General features: G+C 42.5%; 1 protein-coding gene across 2 annotated transcripts; it reads right to left on the bottom strand.

Annotated features, from left to right (window-relative positions):
* Positions 1-25: 25 nt before the first annotated feature.
* Positions 26-23,848, bottom strand: LOC123751580 (uncharacterized; the record flags this gene model as incomplete). 2 transcript variants are annotated; one of them, XM_069322528.1, is given in 6 exon segments in its annotated part: positions 26-212; positions 604-735; positions 1,425-1,474; positions 2,793-4,058; positions 17,414-17,755; positions 23,761-23,848. In XM_069322528.1, coding segments are annotated over 5 exon segments (1,672 nt in total), but the record flags the coding sequence as incomplete, so codon positions are not given.
* Positions 23,849-25,043: the final 1,195 nt, after the last annotated feature.

The raw sequence follows: 25,043 nt of genomic DNA, 5'->3' as shown, positions 1-25,043 counted from the left end.
CCCTCCCTCACACCCCCTCCTTTACCTTTGTACACCTTGCCGAAGCACCCTTCCCCCAGCTCCCCGAGGAAAGCAATCTGCTCGGAGTCTATAAGCTGGACGGCCAGGGAGTGGAGAGGGAGAGCGTCCGGGGACTGGGAGTAGTAGTTGGGGTTGCTGGCGAAGTTGTAGGTGAGGAGGGAGGTGCTCTTGGCCAGGGCGCCCGGCGACTTCTGTGGAGGGAGGGAGTTAGGTGGTTACCTGCTGCTGGGTTGGGGTCCGCGTATGGCTCCGATATCGTACTTCTGAATGTGGCGTATGTTTAGTGTTGACGCATGTATGTTTGTGCGCACGCACGCATACACACACACACACACACACACACACACTTTCAAAGTGTGTAGTTTCAAAGCGTTATTTGACAAAGAGTGCTGGGAAGACGGGACACCACGAGCGTAGCTCTCATCCTGTAACTACACTTAGGTAATTACACACACACACACACACACACACACACACACACACACACACACACACACACACACACACACAGGCGGGATCCAAGAGCCAATGCTCGATCCTGCAAGCATAAATAGATGAGTACACACACACACACACACTTACCGGTCCTGAGTTTTTCTCTCTCTGACTATGCTTTAGTAGAGTATAAAGAGTCTTCCTCCGCCAGTACACCAGCAGCAGCACCACTGTTAACACCACTGACGCCACCACCGCCGCCCCAACCACGTTGTTAGACTGAAAACAACAACAAAATCAAATATTAAAACCCGGTGTAATGTCATGACGTCATCATTCCCCTCAAGTCAAATATTGTGATTGGTTCAGGTCGAAATGACGTCATATAGTCAAAAACTGATGATTGGGAAGAATATCATTACGTCATTAAATGTCACACGTGAACTGAGAAGCTGATTGGTGGAGTGAAATGCCACGTCATGAACTAGTCATGAGTGAATAAAAATGCAAACTAATAAATAAATTTAATACGGACGTTCTAGTGAGCATAAATGACCAATGGAACTTCAAAATATATATATATATATATATATATATATATATATATATATATATATATATATATATATATATATATATATCAGCTCCTGTAATATATGAGATGAGATCTTCATCTCGGGTGATGCTTTGTGTCTAATCTACATCTTAATGAGAGGTGAATATATGATGCTGTTAAAACTTGGACACTTGTTCGCGAAAACTTAAATTGGCAGTTTAACAGTGTGCTGAAAATTGAGTAGTTGAGGTACAGGTTGATAATGACTTGCAGTTCAGTAAGAGAGAGAGAGAGAGAGAGAGAGAGAGACAGAGAGAGAGAGAGAGAGAGAGAGAGAGAGAGAGAGAGAAGAGAGAGAAGAGAGAGACAGAGAGAGAGAGAGAGATACAACTGGAAATAATTTAATACTAACCTTATTTACTACAGTAGGTAAAACAGCCTTTGCTTCAGGAACGACCTCCACTGTAAACACGAGCAAACCATTAGTCTACCTCCTCATCAACACCTACACAATGTACACCTGATAATAGTTTACAGGTCAACAATATTGTCTACCACAATGTAAGCACCAACACTGTGCTTGTGCCCTGTCCACACATAAACAGTTTAATGAACCACCTTGGGGTATTATCCTGTCTTCACGCAAACTGTCTTGGTCAGTCTAAGTGAGTGTAAACATTGTTTGCTTTGAGTTGACTACCTGGAATAATGGTGTTTATGTGTTGTCATTAGTGCAGCAGGTGTGGAAGACCCTAGTGCAACAGGTGTGTAAGTCACTAGTGCAACAGGTGTTTAAGTCACTAGTGTAGCAGGTGTGGAAGACCCTAGTGCAACAGGTGTGTAAGTCACTAGTGCAACAGGTGTTGAAGACTCGAGTGCAACAGATGTGGAAGACCTTAGTGCAACAGGTGTGTAAGTCACTAGTGCAGCAGGTGTGTAAGTCCCTAGTACAGCAGGTGTGAAAGTCCCTAGTGCAGCAGGTGTGGAAGACCTTGCTAGAAGTAACAGTCAACTTGAACAGTTTCAATAAGCCTTTCCCCTTCTATTCAAGCATTCTTCGATATAATCTTATTCACTCATTTAAAGTCTACTCAGGAGTCTTCTACTCATTAGTCTTTCAGGCATGTATCCTTGACTTATATATATATATATATATATATATATATATATATATATATATATATATATATATATATATATATATATATATATATATATATATATATATATATATATATATATATAAAGTCGGACACTTCTTTGTGGTTAAGTGGTTTAACAGAAAGAATTAAATTGTTAATAAAATTAAATTGTTAAAAAAACAAGGAACTAGTAAGGTAATTGTGAGGTTAATGCATTTAGGCAGTATGCTATATAGCACTCTGAAGGGATACGAGGACAAGGAGCTGGGATACGAGAACAAGGAAGAAGCTGGGATACGAGGACAAGGAAGAAGCTGGGATACGAGGACAAGGAGCTGGGATACGAGGACAAGGAAGAAGCTGGGATACGAGGACAAGGAGCTGGGATACGAGGACAAGGAGCTGGGATACGAGGACAAGGAGCTGGGATACGAGGACAAGGAAGAAGCTGGGATACGAGGACAAGGAGCTGGGATACGAGGACAAGGAGCTGGGAATACGAGGACAAGGAAGGAGCTGGGATATGAGGTCAGAGCGAAGGAACACTGCCCTTCCTTCCTTCCTTGGATCATCGGGAATCGAACCCCACCACACGAAGTAACCAAAGAACAACCAGAAAGTCTTAAAAAATCACTTACGATGCTGATCTTCACAGGTATTGGTTTCATTTCTTAATACGACGGTGCCGTCGGGACAGATGCACTTGTAGTAAGGGTAGACGGACGTCGGGTGACAGGACACGCCTGCGCCGCACGGGTCGCTCCGACACACATCCTCAGAGGACCCGAGATCGAGGGGCTGAGCAATGGGGACCTCCGGAGACGGCGATGTTGTCGCCGAGTTCGCGAGGCTCTTCGCAGAGCGGCGCCTTGGCGCCAAGTTCCTCGTTCTATGTCTCGGCCCTTGAGAGGTGGAGGTGGTTAGGTGCTGGTCTCCGGACGCCGCTGTAGTCACGTTGTTTTGGTGGTGACGTTTCTTGGTAGTTAGGGGTGGAGAGTCCGTGGTTGTCGAGTGGTTTATGAAGGCTTCCTGGGGCTCTCTTTCCAGATTCTGGGGCTTTTGGAGTGATCTGATAAGATTTTGGGAAGATGGTTCCGGCGTTCCTAAACTGGCCACCTGTGTTGTGGTGACGCGTTGCAAGCTGGAGCTTAACGACTCGGTGGTTGAGGTGAGGTGATTTGAGTCAGGAGAGTCATGGCTGGAGGTCCTGAAGGTTGGCTTAACAGTCGGAATGGTCAGAAGTGTATGGGGGGTGGAGCCTAAAGTTTGATGGGTGGAGCTTATTGGCTGGGGGGTGGAGCTTAGCGTCTGTTGGGTGGAGCCTAATGACTGATGAATGGAATTTAAGTATTGTAGCTTTGAGCTAAAGCTCTGATGGGTGGCGCTTAAGGTCTGATGGGTGGAGCTTAAGGTCTGATGGGTGGAGCTTAAGGTCTGATGGGTGGAGCTTAAGTACGGTTGGGTGGATATTATGGGCTGAGTTGTCGAGCTAAAAGACTGAGAGGAAGAACTTGACTGATTGTGACTGGAATTTACTGACTGTCGGGAGGTGTTCTCTGACCGCGAAGTGGAGTTGAGCGCCTGCTGAGTGGAGTTGAGCGCCTGCTGAGTGGAGTTGAGCGCCTGCTGAGTGGAGTTTGAGAACTGAGATGTGGATACGACAGGAATGTAAGGGGTGGAGCGCACTGCCTCACCTGTGGAACCTACGATAGTAGATGTGGAGTTCATCTCGGTATAGGTGGAGTCCGCTGACTCTCGATCAGACTTTATCGAATTGAGGGAGGGGCTTATGGAGATGGAGTCGGGGCTTACGGAGTCATGTGTGTGAGTCAGGTGTGTGGAGTGATAAGAGGATAACGAATCAGGAACGCGAACACCATCCTCTGGAGGCAGCATTGTCATTCCTGTAGCAAGTAAACAAAATCTGTTTTAATAACACCAAATAAAAGAGTGAATTTAGACAATGTTCTCATTAGCGTACATTTATAAAAAAGGATTAATGAAGTGTCAATGTGTCTGTAATCCTGTAATCACATATATAATCCGGCGCGTTATATGGAGACTCACTTGACGCAGCATATAGCGAACAGACCCAATATAATCTGATGACAATTTTGCTGAGCCAAACTTATCCTTGAAGTGTATCGTTTTGTGCTTCCTTGCTCTCCTGATACCTGGTTGATACCTGTTTGATACCTGGTTGATACCTGTTTGATACCTGGTTGATACCTGTTTGATACCTGTTTGATACCTGGTTGATACCTGTTTGATACCTGTTTGATACCTGGTTGATACCTGGTTGATACCTGGTTGATACCTGGTTGATACCTGTTTGATGGGGTTCTGGGAGTTCTTCTACTCCTGGGACTCCATTCTTCCCTCCTCCTCCTCCTTCTCACTATATAAATGTTATATATAAGTCGAGCGGACAGCACGCTGCCCCACGTGATCCTGTGGTCCCGGGTTCGATCCCAGGCGCCGGCGAGAAACAATGGGCAGAGTTTCTTTCACCCTATGCCCCTGTTACCTAGCAGTAAAATAGGTACCTGGGTGTTAGTCAGCTGTCACGGGCTGCTTCCTGGGGGTGGAGGCCTGGTCGAGGACCGGGCCGCGGGGACACTAAAGCCCCGAAATCATCTCAAGATAACCTCAAGAAGTTGAATATGATTACAGTTCTTGATGTGATTGATTCAGTGACTTGTTGTTTTCAGATTTAGCTACTCAGAACAAAGTGTCCATGTAGCACGGGCTATGGCGAGCCCCGTAAAGCATTCAGTGTTTATCGTATATAGACACATATATCGGTGTTTATATTCTTCTCCCTCCCCCTCTCCTCTCCTTTCGTACCTCCCTCCCTCTCTCTCTTCTCTCTGTCCTCTCTCCCTCCCTCTCTCTCTTCTCTCTGTCCTCTCTCCCTCCCTCTCTCTCTTCTCTCTGTCCTCTCTCCCTCCCTCTCTCTCTTCTCTCTGTCCTCTCTCCCTCCCTCTCTCTCTTCTCTCTGTCCTCTCTCCCTCCCTCTCTCTCTTCTCTCTGTCCTCTCTCCCTCCCTCTCTCTCTTCTCTCTGTCCTCTCTCCCTCCCTCTCTCTCTTCTCTCTGTCCTCTCTCCCTCCCTCTCTCTCTTCTCTCTGTCCTCTCTCCCTCCCTCTCTCTCTTCTCTCTGTCCTCTCTCCCTCCCTCTCTCTCTTCTCTCTGTCCTCTCTCCCTCCCTCTCTCTCTTCTCTCTGTCCTCTCTCCCTCCCTCTTTCCATCCCCTCCCTCCCCTGGGAAGGATGGAGTCAGGTGCAACACTTTACGACCCTCAGGGCAACACAACACTCACCAGAGTGCAACTTAAATTTGCAGGCGAGTGCATGTCTACTGACCCACGACGACCAGCAGTGTACGTGGGCCCCTGGGAGTACGACCAGCAGTGTACGTGGGCCCCTGGGAGTACGGTCAGCAGTGTACGTGGGCCCTGGGAGTACGGCCAGCTGTGTACGTGGCCCTGGGAGTACGGCCAGCTGTGTACGTGGCCCTGGGAGTACGACCAGCAGTGTACGTGGGCCCTGGGAGTACGGCCAGCTGTGTACGTGGCCCTGGGAGTACGGCCAGCTGTGTACGTGGCCCTGGGAGTACGACCAGCAGTGTACGTGGGCCCTGGGAGTACGGCCAGCTGTGTACGTGGCCCTGGGAGTACGGGCAGCAGTGTACGTGGGCCCCTGGGAGATGTCTTTCTCTCTGAATGGTAATTGACTTTTAATTGGATTGATAATTGACTTTTTTTTAGAACAGGAATTCATTACACTCTGACTGGTCGAAGGCTTTCGATTTGGAAGTCAATTTTTAAAATCGAATTGAGATTCGTCTCTAATCTTTACCGGAAATTTGCTTTCGATTACAATTTTTTCGTTTGTAATTTGAATATATATATATTTTTATTTGAGAATTTACTTGATTTGTTCTGTAATGTAAATTTGGCTCAAAATGGAATTTTCTTCTACTTTTGAATGTTAGTTTACATGTGTGTGTGTGTGTGTGTGTGTGTGTGTGTGTGTGTGTGTGTGTGTGTGTGTGTGTGTGTGTGTGTGTGTGTGTGTGTGTGTGTGTGTGTGTATGTGCACCTCACCTCAAGGTGTGTGTGTGTGTGTGGTGTGTGGTGTGTGTGTGTGTGTGTGTGTGTGTATGTGTGTGTGTGTGTGTGTGTGTGTATGTGTGTGTGTGTGTGTGTGTGTGTGTGTGTGTACTCACCTAATTGTGCTTGCGGGGTTGAGCTTTGGCTCTTGTGTCCGAGGTGTGTGTGTGTGTGTGTGTGTGTGTGTGTGTGTGTGTGTGTGTGTGTGTGTGTGTGTGTGTGTGTGTGTGTGTGTGTGTGTGTGTGTGTGTGTGTGTTCCACATATAGCAGCCAATGTAACAGCCAAAGAACCAATGAGGAGGTGCAGAGAGGTCAAAAAATAGTTGCCTTCGACAGGCTCCTACTGTGTGGCTGTCTTGTCCTCTCTCTCACTTACACTAACAGTTTGATGGATCGCTCTAGCATATTTGACGTGACGGACGTCTGTGGCTTGTGTTGGAGGGTGTGTGTGTGTACTCACCTAGTTGTGCTTGCGGGGGTTGAGCTCTGGCTCTTTGGTCCCGCCTCTCAACCGTCAATCAACAGGTGGATACAGAGATACCTGTGTGTGTGAGTGTGTGTACTCACCTAGTTGTGCTTGCGGGGGTTGAGCTCTGGCTCTTTGGTCCCGCCTCTCAACCGTCAATCAACAGGTGGATACAGAGATACCTGTGTGTGTGTGTGTGTGCTCACCTAAATATACTTACATAGTAATGGTTGACGAGTCGAGCATTAGCTCCCTAGCCCCGCCTTTCCAACATCTGGCCAATGACTCCTCTTCCTTCATGGGGCTCGTTTCAGCTCCCTTTGAAGCTGGTGATTGAGGTGGCCTCGAGCCTCTATCCTTAGAGACCACTCCACTTGTTAGCGGTCCTTAAGGATGTGTCTCCTGACGTCTTCCTGTCACCTGCATCCCCCCCAGTGCCGTCTGCTCCCACCGTTTATCATAACATTCTTTCTTCACTTAATTCGCATTATAATCTTATACGTTGTTATCATGTCTCCACTGTGCTTTCCAGCAAGGTTGTGAGACGTTACTGATCTGTTCCTCACCTGTCAAGTACGGTGTTGTGTGTCCGAGCTGTCTACTTATCTGCTGCAGGAGTCTGCTGCAGGAGTCTGCTGCAGGTGTCTGCCCCTTGCTTTCAGACCCCAGGAGTGGCCAGAGATACAGAGGCTCAGAGCCCCTTGTATGTACAAGACCACTTACAGACCACTAACACAACTTACAGACCTCTACCTCAACTTACAGACCACTAGCACCACTTACAGACCTCTACCTCAACTTACAGACCACTAGCACAACTTACAGACCTCTACCTCAACTTACAGACCACTAGCACCACTTACCACCACTTACAGACCTCTACCTCAACTTACAGACCACCACCACCACCACCCAGCCCTGGCAGCGAGGTCCCATCTAAAGTTTCACACACACACCAATTATTGATGAGTGTTCTACCGTGTCTCAGGTTAATTAACATACGTCCAAGAAGGAAAAATAACGCACCGTTGAGGATCGATCAAACTGTCATTTCCAGCAGCTGGACATGGGGGAAGGAAAATCATTTTCCCGATTTTGTGGAATTTTCCAATGGACTCATACATACATACATACATATATACATACATACATACATACATACATACATACATACATACATACATACATACATACATACATACATACATACATACATACATACATATATATAGTCCCTTGCTTTTTATAACGCCTACCTGTGACGTCATTACGCACCGCGCTGCCAGGCGCAAAATTAAGTAAACAAATACTTCATTTAGGATTCAGAGTAGCACAGGAAGGGAGCTTAATTGCCTACCTTGGGAACCAAGGTGAGCTCGGTGTGGTTGAGCTCCTCGGCTCACTGAGAGCTCCTCGGGGCTCCTGCAGAGCTCAAACACTATAAGGCTTTTAGTTGGCAGTGGAGAGAAGGTCTTTAATGTCAACCGCTTGGAATACTGTGTGTGTGTGTGTGTGTGTGTGTGTGTGTGTGTGTGTGTGTGTGTGTGTGTGTGTGTGTTCATTAACGTACATGTGCAAGTAACCGAGTTTGTTCTCTAAACATCCAGCACCTACACATACCACAGCCATGAACCCAAGGGTCTACACACGCACACACACACACAAAACGGTGAATCGACCGAGTAAACAAGGATAAACTATTCAACACTGACGCGAACAAGGGGACACAGGTGGAAGCCGAGTACCCACATGAGCCAGAGACGTTAGAAGGAACTTTTCCAGTGTCAGAGTAGTTAACAGATGGAATGCATTAGGAAGTGATGTGGTGGAGGCTGACTCCATACACAGTTTCAAGTGTAGATATGATAGAGCCCAGTAGGCTCAGGAACCTGTACACCAGTTGATTGACAGTTGAGAGGCGAGACCAAAGAGCCAAAGCTTAACCCCCGCAAGAACAACTAGGTGAGTACACACACTTAAACAGGAAGCGGAAGGTTACGGAGGACAGAAACGTTGAGAGAAATAACGACATAAGTGCCACAAGGGACACTCAAGGTCCCTTCCTGTTGTCTTGAAGCTGTCAACGATGCCCCGGCCGACGAGCGACACCACAAGACCCACACGGAGCCACCACGCTAGTGCAAGAAGAACGAAAAAATTAAATACAGGCAAAATACAGCTACAGATAATTCAAAACAGTTTTGAAACCAAATATGATACGGAACAGGAGAGTCGGAATACATTCCATGAGCTTACTGACAATGGTTAAGGCGAGGCAAGGCAGCTTGTGCTCGATATCTATAAGTTTATTTAGGTGAGAACAAATACAAAAAACTTCACACGCAAGCACGTACACACACACACACACACACACACACACACACACACACAAACACACACACACACACACTGAGACTATTCAATACTGTCCTTCACAGGACACTTGTTGTCAAACCATAGTAGCCGGTTGGGGTACCAGGAAGAGCTTTAAGGAGGTCGCAGAGTACCTCTTAGGAAGGAAAATGAAAGAAGCGAATCATTGCATTAAACGTAATAAAAAAAAGATCGGAAGGCAGGGCTTAGGAGCTGATATTCGACCCTGTATGCACATCTGAGTGCATAAATCACGCAGCTCAGCGTTAAGCTCAAACAACCAACTATGCACGCGCGCGCGTATGTGTGTATGTGTGTGTGTGTGTTACTTTCAATAATCCAAATCTTGTATCTAGTTATAATCACGTTTAACGGCGATAGAACGTTTGAAAACGAATCGTTCAGAGAATAAAGTTTAGTAGTGAGGTAAATTTAAATAACGCTTGATTTTGTCTTTGGGTGAATGACCTGTCAACCTCTGAAGGGTTATTAAGGCCTATCATCCTCAGTGGAGAGAAGGTCTTTAATGTCAACCACTTGGAACACTGTCAACCTCTGAAGGATTGTAATGGCCTATTAACCTCAGTGGGGCCTATCATCCTCATTGGGGTTAGTAAGGCCTATCATCCTCTGGAGGGTTATTAAGGCCACCAAAAGTGCTTACTGACCAACCAGCAAGTATACCTTTGTCTTCATCTAAAGTAAACTTTCAGTGTATACACCGAAAGGTCGGGTACACTTCTGTGTATACATCCTTGCAAAAAAAAGACAGAACTGGATTTTTTTTTAACTAAAAACACGACTGAAATTATTTCATCGTTCACAGTATCGCCTCCTGAAACAACTCGAACTAAGAAGGTTTACAACATTCACCTTTTAATCCGGATCTTCAGATAATCGGTCCCAAAAAAACGCTTAACTTTCAAGTCTAAACGTTTAAGGACACAAAAAAGAGCGTCAATGTGAAACGTTTGTAAAGCTGCTTCGAGAAAATATAATCTCCAGGGTTGGTAAATGTTTTATAATTACCTTGTGTGGTAAACTGTTTACTCGAGCCTGTGTATCCCAGCTGTGTCTGGGTACAAGTGACAGGATGAGCGAATGGAGGCTAAGACCTGTGGAGAGTATGTACCTCGTTACGTCATCGCTGCGCACTATAAACCAACCCAACCTGAGGGTAGAAATAGCTTAAGTTACTCTATCCTTTTGAGATGTATCTTATTGTCTCAATAAACGTTCTTGAACCTGACTCGACCCAACTTAACCTGACTTGTATAAAATAGTTTGTGTTTTATTTATATATGATGTTTACGGGGTGTTTTTTACTCACAGGATGAATGACGCTGCCCAATAAAAAAATAAACTAAACACATATCCTCGTGACTTAATGCCTTCTTTCCCTCATCCTCCCCCTGAACCAGACAACAACAATTAATGTAAAGAAAACGAGATTTAGGGGGTAACTCTTTTCGTAATAAGTGTCACGAAGCTCCTTTAAAAAATAAAGTTGTTTAGCGTCGTTAAAATTAAAAAAAATGGTTGAATTAGGCGAATATTGAATAGGCAACTGTCCTCCAATCATTTCACACCTCGCAGGAAAGTAAATAAACAAGACTTTGGATAAACACCATAGTTACCACCGTATAATTAATGTTATTAACAGTTAAAAATATCCTAAAATATTAAGACTTTCTCATTACTATTCAGTCTTCCTTAATCTTTTTAATATATTATCCAAACTTTTCAAGGTCCTCTCAAAATGAATTATTTGCTTTTCATTAATGTGCAAAGACTTAGCTGAGGTTGTGATTAATAATGATGCCACGATAATTATATATGCTAATTTAATGTCCCGTGTCTTCCGTTTTCTTTTTCTGATTACCTTCGTTTTCTTTACACAGTTTCGATGGGGAGCTTTCCTGGATTTTCTTAGGTCAATCTCTTCAGATTGATTGACTCTTTAGAGGTTGATCAGAAAACAGATCAACTTCTTGCTTCAGTTTTTTATATTTATTTTGATATTTGCATCTTAATTAAAACTTTAGGAAATAACTATTTATTAATTTGTATTTGTTATTAAATTCTGTTGCGGCTCTTTAGTGAAACATATCAGAAGGCAACAGTTAAAGATAGGAAAAGATAGCACCGTAAACGGCTATCTATCCTAAGACTTAAAACGACTGTAATATTGGAAGAATTCTGCCTGTCAGCGTTCTTTTCCAGACGGGAATCGAAGAATAAATTTTCGGAAGCTTGCAGTTTACAGAAGGTTAAATCAGCTATAAGGGATTGGATGTTGAATCTTTCATTCATTGAAAATAGAAAGTTATGTCGTTTATACTTCAGGAATATGCGGTAAGGTGAATGTAAATCATCTCTAATGGAGTTCAGTCGTCTTCAGGAGACAGATGAAGGGTTAATATAAGAATTCAAATATATATAAGAATTCAAATACAATTAAATTCAAGCTATATACTATTTAAACAACGTTGATTAAAGTCATAAATGACATTAACGTATAATTAAATTATCAACACAGTAATTAAAGCTGATCTCATCTATGTTTGATCAATTAAATCGTTTTTATTTCGCATATGCAAAATTTATGCAATCGCTAATGCTAATAATAAAAACATTCATAAACAAAACATTATCTGGCCTTATATCTATTTTATAAAAATACTGTTTTGATCTATTATAAGACAGAAAAATGGGTCGCCTCTGTACCCTGGCAATAGAGACCTTGAGGGGTGATAGAGGGTTGACTGTCCTTTATTGACGCGACGGGTGACTTAAATTGTCTCGAAGCCAGGTTAGGGCGTCGGCGAATTCTCCCCAGTCAGGATGGTCGAAAGTCCAGCGGTGTTACGCCCTATTGGGGCGGGGGAGCAATGTGTGCAGACTGTGCTAACGACCTCACCACTTAACACAGAAATAATTCCCGTGGATCAACAGGCCACTTGACCTGTTGCCAGTCACGAGGTCACGTAATGTAATTACAAACTTCAAGTCCCATAATTTTGAGCTTGGTGTTGGACGTAAGGTTTATCAACCTCTGGAGGGTTAATAAAGCCACCACAATGGCTTACCGATATAATTAGATATAATGGCTTACCGATATAATGGCTTACCGGTAATAGATATAATTTAACCCATAAGGTTTTTGGTTTCGGTTTGACTTAAGGCCTATCAACCTCTGAAGAATTACCATGGCATTACACGTGCTTACTAATCCACCAGTAAATATACTTTAAGCATAAACACAAATGAATACGAATACATATTAAAGTGTATATACATTCCAATTAATGGTATACACCTCCTAAATTTTATAACCTTAAAAAATACTGAATGTGCCTACTGTATAAATTCCAAAAGTCAATAAAATAACTGATGACAACTCAGCCCGCGCGTCTGAGTGCTAAGTGGGCATTTCCACACTTGTAGCTGAACGGTTCACAGTCTTTCTTTGTATGCAAATACAACACGAAATTCCTTCATTTCCTTACAAGTATCTAACCAGGGGTGACGCGAGCCTGTCACGTCTTGGGGCAGCCTCTCACGCCCTCACCCAATCTGTCACGTAACGTCTAATCCTGTCACGCCATGACTCAACCTGTCACGTTATAACTTAATTTGTCACGCAATGAAGGAACCGCTTTTCCTTTCTCTGATAAACAAAGTATGTAGCCATAGAAATAAATAATAATACGAAAACTAACTAGCGCTCTTAAGTGACTCGAACCTGTGACCCGCGTACGGCCAGTCGCGACCTTTGCCACTGTGAAGGTTTATATCACCTTAGTGATTTATCTCTGTATAATAATAATAATAATTAATGGAACTGAAGGCGGATAACAATGTTTATGGAGAGAGAGAGAGAGAGAGAGAGAGAGAGAGAGAGAGAGAGAGAGAGAGAGAGAGAGAGAGAGAGAGAGAGAGAGAGAGAGAGAGAGAGAGAGAGGGAGAGAGAGAGAGGGAGAGAGAGAGAGAGAGAGAGAGAGAGAGAGAGAGAGAGAGAGAGAGAGAGAGAGAGAGAGAGAGAGAGAGAGAGAGAGAGAGAGAGAGAGAGAGAGAGAGAGAGAAATATGAGGATAACAGTTAAGGTAAGTATTAAGCAGCTGTTAAAAAACAAAAATCACAAATAACATGATATCAAAAACAGATGTTTATGTGTGTGTGTGTGTGTGTGTGTGTATTGTGACCGAAACATTCTAAAGAAAACATAAGAAATTAGATTATTGTTGTTCTATATTCAGAGCGCCAAAGAGAACATTAACAGATATAGATAACATAAATTAAGGTGTATATTTATAGAACATAATTATATGTTTATAAATAATTATGCATGCTGACTATACGAAGTAATTTAATCATATATATAACCCACATATAATCATATATACAGCTATACACAGTCACATATGTAGCCACATATAAAATGAGAAATGTTCATGTAGAAACTATAGATATACAAGAAAGTGCTTTTAAGTGACGAATGACTGTTAATGCATTCAATATTCCTTAAGATGTTGAGATTCAGAATAATTTGCATAAATTACCAATAATTTACCTGGGAAAAGCTTTCAAAAATACAGGAGTTGAGATTATTGTTGGGATGTTATTGTGTGTCATGTGTATGTGTCATGTATGTGTGTCCTTACAAGTATACATAATTACAACAGTCTGTGTCATGGTCATTATACCCCGTCCTCTGAGCCTTATATATATAAGGCTCAGAGGACGGGGTATATATATATATATATATATATATTAGTATATTTTGGTAGCAGTCTTCCTGTAGACATATATTATTAAATATGACCGAAAAAGTAAGATTAATAATTCTAACACGAATTTTCTCAATCTTTCGTACAATACGCTTCACTGTTGGAGGTAAATCAAAAATCACTTCTCCAAAATTCATTTTTATTTCTAGTCTGACGCGACACGGGCGCGTTTCGTAAAACTTATTACATTTTCAAAGACTTCACAAATACACAACTGATTAGAACTTGCGTTTCTCTGATTTTATATCTACATTTGAGTGAGGTGGGAAGGGTGATGTGGCATTAACACAAGACAGAACAATAGGGGATATTAATAGGGTATTAAAAGTATCAACACAAGACAGAACAGAAACAATGGGTATTGAATAGAAGTGTTTGTAGAAAGCCTATTGGTCCATATTTCTTGATGCTTCTATATTGGAGCGGAGTCTTGAGGTGGGTAGAATATAGTTGTGCAATAATTGGCTGTTGATTGCTGGTGTTGACTTCTTGATGTGTAGTGCCTCGCAAACGTCAAGCCGCCTGCTATCGCTGTATCTATCGCTGTATCTATCTAACAACACAGAAATCATCGATAGATACAGCGATAGCAGGCGGCTTGACGTTTGCGAGGCACTACACATCAAGAAGTCAACACCAGCAATCAACAGCCAATTATTGCACAACTATATTCTACCCACCTCAAGACTCCGCTCCAATATAGAAGCATCAAGAAATATGGACCAATAGGCTTTCTACAAACACTTCTATTCAATACCCATTGTTTCTGTTCTGTCTTGTGTTGATACTTTTAATACCCTATTAATATCCCCTATTGTTCTGTCTTGTGTTAATGCCACATCACCCTTCCCACCTCACTCAAATGTAGATATAAAATCAGAGAAACGCAAGTTCTAATCAGTTGTGTATTTGTGAAGTCTTTGAAAATGTAATAAGTTTTACGAAACGCGCCCGTGTCGCGTCAGACTAGAAATAAAAATGAATTTTGGAGAAGTGATTTTTGATTTACCTCCAACAGTGAAGCGTATTGTACGAAAGATTGAGAAAATTCGTGTTAGAATTATTAATCTTACTTTTTCGGTCATATTTAATAATATATATATATATATATATATATATATATATATATATATATATATATATATATATATATATATATATATATATATATATATTACTCTCCCCTTATCCTTTAACCTTTTCATCTCCCCTCGACAAACTCTTATTTCAGACTTCCCCTCACCTCATTCCCCTCTTCCCTTCTCCCCTTAACCTAAACCTTCAACCCCTCACTTTCACCTTTGCTCCTGAGTAAATATTCATATTGAATACGAATGCCTGAGTGTGTGTGTGGGTGTGTTCACCTAGTTGTGTTTGCGGGGGTTGAGCTTTGCTCTTTCGGCCCGCCTCTCAACTGTCAATCAACTGTTTACTAACTACTTTTTTTCCACTCCCCCAGGAAGCAGTCAATGACAGCTGACTAACTCCCAGGTACCTATTTACTGCTAGGTAACAGGGGCATTCAAGGTGAAAGAAACTTTGCCCATTTGTTTCTGCCTGGTGCGGGAATTGAACCCGCGCCACAGAATTACGAGTCCTGCGCGCTATCCACCAGGCTACGAGGCCCCCAAATGTACTCACCTAGTTGTGTTTGCGGGGGGTTGAGCTCTGGCTCTTTGCTCCCGCCTCTCAACCGTCAATCAACTGATGTACAGGTTCCTGAGCCTATTGGGCTCTGTCATATCTACATTTGAAACTGTGTATGGAGTCATACACATGTGTGTGTGTATGTGTGTGTGTGTGTATTTGTTAACACCAAACAGTGTGTATGTATACATAGGTTCTCCTGTACTGTGTATCAATTGTGTGTATAATATATACAGTGAATTCCAGTGATAACTGACCACGCCCACACCAGTACACATGACGCATTCGCGCGCGCGCGCGTGCACTGTGTATACAACGTTGTATACGTACATTCCTGGCTATGCCCATAGGCCTAATAATTATAAATGTTATTGTGAAAAATATGTGTAGTGTCTAGGCCTACCACCAGGTGTTCTTCGCCACCTTTAATTACTGTGAGAATTTACTCACCTGTAGGCCTAAGTGTTGAGGCCTTGCTAAGGTATATATATATATATATATATATATATATATATATATATATATATATATATATATATATATATATATATATATATATATATATATGCATATATATATATATATATATATATATATATATATATATATATATATATATATATATATATATATTTAAATAAATCGACACAAAATGGAACTTGAAACAATGTATCAGTCAAGAAAGTCCTGGGTAAATACTGGTTTCGAGACAGAGTTCTTAATTCATGGAACAAATTACCTGTGCATAGCAACATAATTGACGGAGGGGATACTGGCATTGTTTCAAGCGTAGGTTAGACATATATGGACGAGTTTGGGTGGGTATAAATAGGAGCTGCCTCGTACGGGCCAATAGGCCTTCTGCAGTTGTCTTAAACCCTATATAAATCTAGGTCAATACAAGTGCTGAGCGTAGGCCTAGACACACACACATATATTGGCAAGCCTTCAACACCTGCAAAGGGACAACATGTGCACCGACCATTGTAGCGTTGTACAGCTACTGTTCCCCACACACAAATTACGGACGTTCCCCACGGACGCAGGTTCGAATCCTCGTCACGGCCCTTGTGGATTTGCTCAGCTACTGTTGTATGGCAGTGGTTACGGTTGGGAAGATTGTATTATAATACAGTACTCTCACTGTAGCTACCACGACTACCACCACTTCTACTACCACGACTACTACCCTGTCTACTACCACTTCTACTGCTACTTAAATGACTACTGCTGGTAATACTACCATTACGTATGGTACCTCTATTGTCACGTAAGAATAGAGTGTGTTGCCATGTAAGAATAGTGAATGTTGTCACGTAAGAATAGTGTGTTGCCATGTAAGAATAGTGAATGTTGGCATGTAAGAATAGAGAGTGTTGGCATGTAAGAATAGTGTGTGTTGCCATGTAAGAATAGTGAATGTTGCCATGTAAGAATAGTGAATGTTGCCATGTAAGAATAGTGTGTGTTGCCATGTAAGAATAGTGAATGTTGGCATGTAAGAATAGTGAATGTTGCCATGTAAGAATAGTGAATGTTGCCATGTAAGAATAGTGTGTGTTGCCATGTAAGAATAGTGAATGTTGGCATGTAAGAATAGTGAATGTTGCCATGTAAGAATAGTGAATGTTGCCATGTAAGAATAGTGAATGTTGCCATGTAAGAATAGTGAGTGTTGCCATGTAAGAATAGTGAATTTTGCCATGTAAGAATAGTGTGTGTTGCCATGTAAGAATAGTGAATGTTGCCATGTAAGAATAGTGAATGTTGCCATGTAAGAATAGTGAATGTTGCCATGTAAGAATAGTGAATGTTGCCATGTAAGAATAGTGAGTGTTGCCATGTAAGAACAGTGAATGTTGCCACTTACCACTTGTGTGTTCTTGCTCCTGCTGATCTTCGTTCATCTGTTCTTCAGCCCAAACACAATCTTGTCTCCAGAACACATGAATGATGAGACAGCTGAATGAGGTGTTCTTCAGAAGGGACAAGAAAACGAGGGTGAAGAACACAGTGAACAATTCTGGCTACGATGGGGAGTCGAAGTGTTCAAACAAACTGTTATTGAGAAGAACGGCGTGAAAGATATGCCTCTGTAAAGTGTTTGTTCTTCATCTGGGTTATCTTTCTGGCACGTGAACATTCCTTGGCATGTTCTTCAAGTGTTCTTCTATGTGCTGTATTCCTTAGCTTTCACGAAACTCAGTTCTTCCTGAAACAGACAGACCGTTACAGCGACTGACAGCAAGGCAGGTGGGTGCTGGGAATAACAGCTGTCATTTCAACGCTGTTAAGAGTAACAAAGTTCAGTTCCCTATTGTTATTTTCGTAACAAAAGTTTACCTTTAGATATACAAGTTTCCCGTGTGTTGATAGCAAGAGTATTTGTGTATATGTGTACTCAAGACTGTAGGTAAAGCTCAGGGGTGTGGCCAACACTGGCTGTAGATATCAATGGATGTGGCCAACACTGGCTGTAGATATCAATGGATGTGGTCAACACTGGATGTAGATATCAATGGATGTGGTCAACACTGGCTGTAGATATCAATGGATGTGGTCAACACTGGATGTAGATATCAATGGATGTGGTCAACACTGGCTGTAGATATCAATGGATGTGGTCAACACTGGCTGTAGATATCAATGGATGTGGTCAACACTGGCTGTAGATATCAATGGATGTGGCCAACACTGGCTGTAGATATCAATGGATGTGGCCAACACTGGCTGTAGATATCAATGGATGTGGCCAACACTGGCTGTAGATATCAATGGATGTGGCCAACACTGGCTGTAGATATCAATGGATGTGGCCAACACTGGCTGTAGATATCAATGGATGTGGCCAACACTGGCTGTAGATATCAATGGATGTGGCCAACACTGGCTGTAGATATCAATGGATGTGGCCAACACTGGCTGTAGATATCAATGGATGTGGCCAACACTGGCTGTAGATATCAATGAATGTGGCCAACACTTGCTGTAGTTATCAATGGATGTGGCCAACAAGGGATGTGGTCATATCTCACATACGAATATTCGACAAAGCTCTTTTTCTGTTGGTTAGGTTAGGTTAGGTTAGGTTAGGTTAGGTTAGGGTTCCGTTGCTTAGATCAGGTTAAGTAAGCATGACACCCAACTTTACCTAACCAGATGTGAGAGTTAGATGTCAACACTTCAGCTCCGTTACTTGTTAGGTAAGGTAAGATAAGGTAAGGTTAGATAGGTATGGTAAAGTTAGATAAGCTTAGATAGGCTTCAGAACCCCCTAGACGATTCGTGTTGTGCAGACTGTGTCATGAAGACACATAGAGACGCATAGAGATACATAGAGACGCATAGAGACATATAGAGATGAATAGACACACACACATGACTTGCAAAGGACCCAGCGACGGTCCCTATAAGCTGTCCAGAGGTACTGCGGACCTGGCTAGGGAATCAGTCCTTTGCCAATCCCCGAGTTGGGCCGAGATAGTGATATAACGGCTTATGGGTGTTTGTTCAACATGACGCCAGCACCGACAGCCTGGTGAACCCTGCAGGCTGTCACGTCAATAACCAGCAACCCATCCTCCTGTTTAGATAGTACCTATTGTGACAGTCGTCAACAGTCAGAAGTAGTACTTTCTTAGCTATTATCCTAACGTAAATATTACCAGGCCTAGTATAGCACACATATGTACTGTGTTAGGCCTCAGATATCGTGTTTTAGGCCTAAGGAGGTTTGTTCACCAACGTTCTTTTCTCTGTAACAATGTTTTGTCCACCCCAATGATAATGTTCTTCATTGTTCTCAAAAAAAGTATCATGTGGGTTTCTAGTGTTGAAATTTTAGGTAATATTTATAGATCAAAATGTTCATCACCGTTCTACCTCTATAACATGGTGGTTCTACCCCTATAACATGGGGGTTCCACCTCTATAACATGGTGGTTCTACCCCTATAACATGGGGGTTCCACCTCTATAACATGGTGGTTCTACCCCTATAACATGGGGGTTCCACCTTTATAACATGGTGGTTCTACCCCTATAACATGGTGGTTCTACTGTTCTATGTAGAGAAGAACACTCATTTGGTTTTTCATTTACCAGAACAAAACTTCTCGTGTTCTTCGATAACAATAACTTTCACTCTAAGTAAGCCTCTGATTTTCTAGAGTCCTTTATAACTCTGTTCATTTGGTGTTCTTCAACTGATATAACAAACTGTTCTCTAAACGATCGCTTCATCGTTTTCTCTCGTTTAACCCTCGTTCAACGCTCACTGTGTTATGCTGTTTTATTTATTTATTTATTTATATACAAGAAGGTACATTGGGTTAGAGAGAATACATAGCATAGTACTTACACTCTTGTAAAGCCACTAGTACGCGCAGCGTTTCGGGTATGCTGATTTAAGGCGTGTTTCTCTTGTTTTAAACTGTTGTTATGAGTATTTTATCGCGTGTTTTGGTTGTGTTATATGTCTGAGATAATTACTGTTTTACGTCTTAGTCTCATCTGTCTTTTGGGCGTTTTTTGGCGTTTTTTGTTGGGGTTTAAGAACGTTTTAAGTGAAACAAGAGAGAGAGAACGATGGGCAGACTGCATTTTTTCCTAGACTGTCTGTAGGTATTGGATTAAGTCCCCACACACGAGAACACTTTCCAAGCTAGAGAAGCAAGCTGATGCTTCTGATGCTTGGTAGGAGTCCCAAGGTGAGAGAGAGAGTACCTGTCAGGAGGGAAGCAAAGGGTAACAGTGAGAGTGGAGACATTAGAGTGCAGAGAGGGTTACGAGTGGAGTACCACAAGGGTCGTTGCTGCGACCCGTCCTGTTTCTAGCATGCTTCTGATTGAATAACGGGAACTAGCTTCTTCTGATGAGTGTTTGTGTTGTAAATCTAATGAGAAGAATCAGTAAAGATGATCGAAGCCATCTACTAAGGGATCCTGACACTCTAGAGGTGGTCTGAAGAATGGCTTCTAGACTTTAACCAGCCAAATGTAATGAAAGGAGTGAAATTGGAGGTCATGCATCTGTATTTAGTGGAGACAGATGCCTGCATGATTAAAGTAGGAATAACGCAATTCCTGGTAGATAAAGGAATCTCCCAGGTCCTATACACAACCTCCATGTGAGACTCACTCCTCAGTGGACTAGTCCCCACTAGACTAGTCCCAGAACTAAGAGGCATGAGTTACGAGGAAAGGCTGCGGGAAATGCACCTAACGACACTGGAAGACAAAAGACTAAGGGGAGACATGATCACTACCTATAAAATCCTCAGGGGGAATTGACAGGGTAGACAAGGATAAATTATTCAACACTGGAGGGACGCGAACATGGGGACACAGGTGGAAACTGAGTACCCACATGAGCCACAGAGACGTTAGAAGGAACTTTTTCAGTGTCAGAGTAGTTAAAGGATGGAATGCATTAGGCAGTGATGTGGTGGAGGCTGACTCCATACACAGTTTCAAATGTAGATATGATAGAGCCCAGTAGGCTCAGGAACCTGTACACCTGTTGATTGACAGTTGAGAGGCGGGACCAAAGAGCCAAAGCTCAACCCCCGCAAGCACAAATAGGTGAGTACAAATAAGTGAGTACACACACACACAAGGCGCCAAGAAAGAGAAGAGAGAGGGAGAGAAGACATGATAGACATAAAATACGCCGCGAAATGTTTATGGTGGAAGAGGAATATATTTTACAATTAAAACCAATACAAAAAGAGGTCGTTAGAGAAAGACACAGCGTGACACATTTCTCACGGATACATCGTGAGAAAATATATATTTAACAAAAGAGAATCAGAAAAAAACAGAATCAAGAACACAAGGAGATAAATAACCAACTAACTCCTCACTTTTAAGTTTAAATATGATCAAAACCATGCTGTAAAAGGCGGGGTCCAAGAGCTGAAGCTCTATTCTTCAGACACATCCAGAACTCCCTTGACCCAGCGAGTATATCAAGATGAAAAAGACACCTGCGCGCGCATTCTCCCGCCTCGAGCACAGACTAACGTAAATAGATTCTGAAGTGAGTCTTACTCTTAAACCGTAAACAAACAATCAAAAACCCATGATCATTTTACAGCACAAGGTGAGGGATGGACGGCATAGATATGCGAGGCTGGATGGTCTGTGGCTCACGTCTTTGTCCTGTGTTAAGTCATTCCATGTCTTCCTCTCACAACATGAAAGGCCCGAGACTGTTCAACACGCTTCCACTACACATAAGGGACATAACTGGCCGTACCCCTCACAGTGTTCAAGAGAGAACTATCAACATCAGAGGCCCGAGACTGTTCAACACGCTTCCACTACACATAAGGGACATAACTGGCCGTCCCCTCACAGTGTTCAAGAGAGAACTGTCAACATCAGAGGCCCGAGACTGTTCAACACGCTTCCACTACATATAAGGGACATAACTGGCCGTCCCCTCACAGTGTTCAAGAGAGAACTGTCAACATCAGAGGCCCGAGACTGTTCAACACGCTTCCACTACACATAAGGGACATAACTGGCCGACCCCTCACAGTGTTCAAGAGAGAACTGGATAAACGCCTCCAAAGGATACCTGATCAACCAGGCTGTGACTCATACGTCAGACTGCGAGCAGCCACGTCCAACAGCCTGGTTGATCAGTCCAGCAACGAGGAGGCTTGGTCGACGATCGGGCCGCGTGGACGCTAAGCCCCGAAAACACCTCAAGGTCAAGGTAACCTGTGTAAAGTCATTCTTGACTGTCTCCATTTTGTAAAGTCATTCATATCTTTGTCTCAACTTTGTAAAGTCATTCTTGACTTGTAAAACATACTTATCCCAGAAAGAACAGGGAAAGATACGATTAGTGAGTTGTTTCAAGCGTAGGATAGACACAAATCTGACCGACACACACAGAACTTTACATCTTAGACTGTGAAAACAGTAAGCCAATTAGAGGTAAACCTAAACTCACGCTGCATGAAATAGCAAACATCTTATCAACAAAAGACTAAAATACCTGAAATCCTTGTACTGTATCGTGTCTAATAGATAACTGACATATATGAAGGTAATGAATTAAGGTGTATAATGTGAAAATTAAAATTAATAAACTATTAACCCTAATACGATGCTAAAATTGTCCCCCATATTTAAATATTTTATGAATTAGCAAATACAAAAATTACCATCAATGTATATTAGATTATGTAAATACTTAGTGTAATGATTGTTTTCTTTAATCAGGCTGACATTATAATTATAAAGTGTGTAGGTTAGATGTAACTATTAATGCAAATATCTTCGAAGAGGTCTGATAAATGCCTTTTGTACTCCTTTTTGCACTAACCTTCACAGGTTAAAAAAGTTAGCTAACCGGTAACTTTAACTAACCGTTAATCTTTTTGCGCTAATGCAATAGCCAGCTCCGGCGGCAAAAATCACACCTAATGTGCATATATACACCGATAAGCTGGGTACACCTCTGTGTGTATACACACCTGGCTCTGTTGCCAGTAATTGTGCCACAGACAGTGTCAGATATATAGTTCCACTGCTCAGATAACCATGTCTCCCATGAACAGGTTCCACTCCCAGATTAAGCAGTTTCAAATGAATTCTAAAAAGGCTTTACTATCAAAATAAAGCTGTCCCAAGGCTTTATAAGAGGATTCCAGTATTAGGAGAAGAAGATCAAATAGCTTGACGGCGGATATGCTCTTAGAAATATGGTATTTTAGTAGTTTAAGATGTTTATTTGCATAAGTTTGTGTTCCATTCGATAGTTTTAGCAGAATTATAGCCGTCAATGGTAGGATATTCCGGTTCACCACACAGAACCAAAGGTTCTATTAACCACAAGGCGTGGTTCCCTATACGAACCACCGAAGCACAAATCACAAGCTCCTGAACGTAAGATATACAATTTCGTATTTTCCACTCAGCAGAACCGCGGTTCCATAGGGCAGTTCAGTGTGATTTCACCGGTTAATCAAACACTCGTTTCCAACTCTTCATTTTGTGGTTCACTGGTGAGGCGATGCGATTAGCCGCCGCGATCAGTGGTTCACCGCCAAGACTGTCAACGGTCGTCAACTCTCAGTCAATTATTGCGGTTCACTATAGCGGTTATCACCCACTATTACCCGCGGTTCAACGGACAATTGTCGCGGTTACGCACCAATCGCGGTCCGCCTGTCACGTAACGCCAATGTAACATTGTCACTCACTATTCCTACATCGGCTCGGGGTCTGAGATTCACCAGTTAAAGAGAGCGAGCAGAGGGGACGTGCGTAGCCTCCCCTCGCTAGCTGAAGACTGAGGGGAAACTGTGAGAATGAGACTCAGAGAGTGAGGGAGAGAGAGAGGGGAGGAGCCAGGCAGGAGGGGATGGGTGTTGATGGAGGGAGGGAGAGAGGGAGAGGGGAGAGAGGGAGGGAGGGAGAGAGGGAGAGGGGAGAGAGGGAGGGAGGGAGAGAGGGGAGAGTGAGGTGGAAGGAAGGAACCTTTTGAATGAGGGGAACGGGAGGAGAGAGCTTTGCGGTCATTGTTTCTATGTGTGTTTGTGAGGGGAGAGAGAGAGGAGGTAATTCTGTTTTTATGAAAACCAGACACACACATGCACTCACTCACTCACTCACTCGCACAACACTGCCAGTGAGAGGGACTTGACGGCAGAGTGGACAGCGTTCGCGATTCGTAATCCCGAAGATTTTCTTTCACTCTAATGAACTTGTTCACCTAGCAGTGTATAGGTATCTGGGAGTTAGACAGCTGCTACGGGCTGATTCCTGGGTGTGCGTGTGTGTGTGTGTGTGTGTGTGTGTGTGTGTGGAAAAATAGCTGATTGATTGACAGTTGAGATGCGGGGCCCCAAGAGCCAGAGCTCAACCCCCCCCCCCCCACAAGCACAACTATGTGAGTACACAGGTGGCATTGAACTACAGGCCAGTGTCTTTAACGTGTATACCATGCAAGGTGATGGAGAAGAAAGTTGAGAAAGAACCTAGTAACACATCTGGAGAGAAAAGACGCTACAACGCATCCTCCTAATTGACAGTCGTACGGTGTAGTAATAAGTACAGTTACTGACTGCTAAGAATAGTATATAATTACAATTGTGCATTTTACATTTACCTAACCATATAGTCTCCTCGTTTTCTGTTAAAACACTAAAAATTTTAAGATGAAATCTAAATGTTTATTATTATATACTTAAGTTTTAAATATAAAGAATTTCTTTTTCAGTTCTACTAAACAATAGAGATTTTATACAAAATTTGAAAATATCCTGAGTTACTTTATAATTTATTGAAAGATTTTAGTTTTGTTTTATTAGTCTTATAAAACTGTAATATCAATATAGCTATAGGTTAAGTATTAATTGTAATTAAGAAGCAATAAAATGCTTGTCTTCATACACTAAGAAGGGTTATGTTAGGTAGTGGTTCAGCTTTACAGGTAAACTCAAGTATTCACAATATTTGGGTGCGATTCTGGCGATTATTTGAC

Source organism: Procambarus clarkii, chromosome 11 (genome assembly GCF_040958095.1).
Source record: "Procambarus clarkii isolate CNS0578487 chromosome 11, FALCON_Pclarkii_2.0, whole genome shotgun sequence".
Classification (NCBI taxonomy): Eukaryota; Metazoa; Arthropoda; class Malacostraca; order Decapoda; family Cambaridae; genus Procambarus; species Procambarus clarkii.
This window is presented reverse-complemented; position numbering and strand designations above follow the sequence as displayed.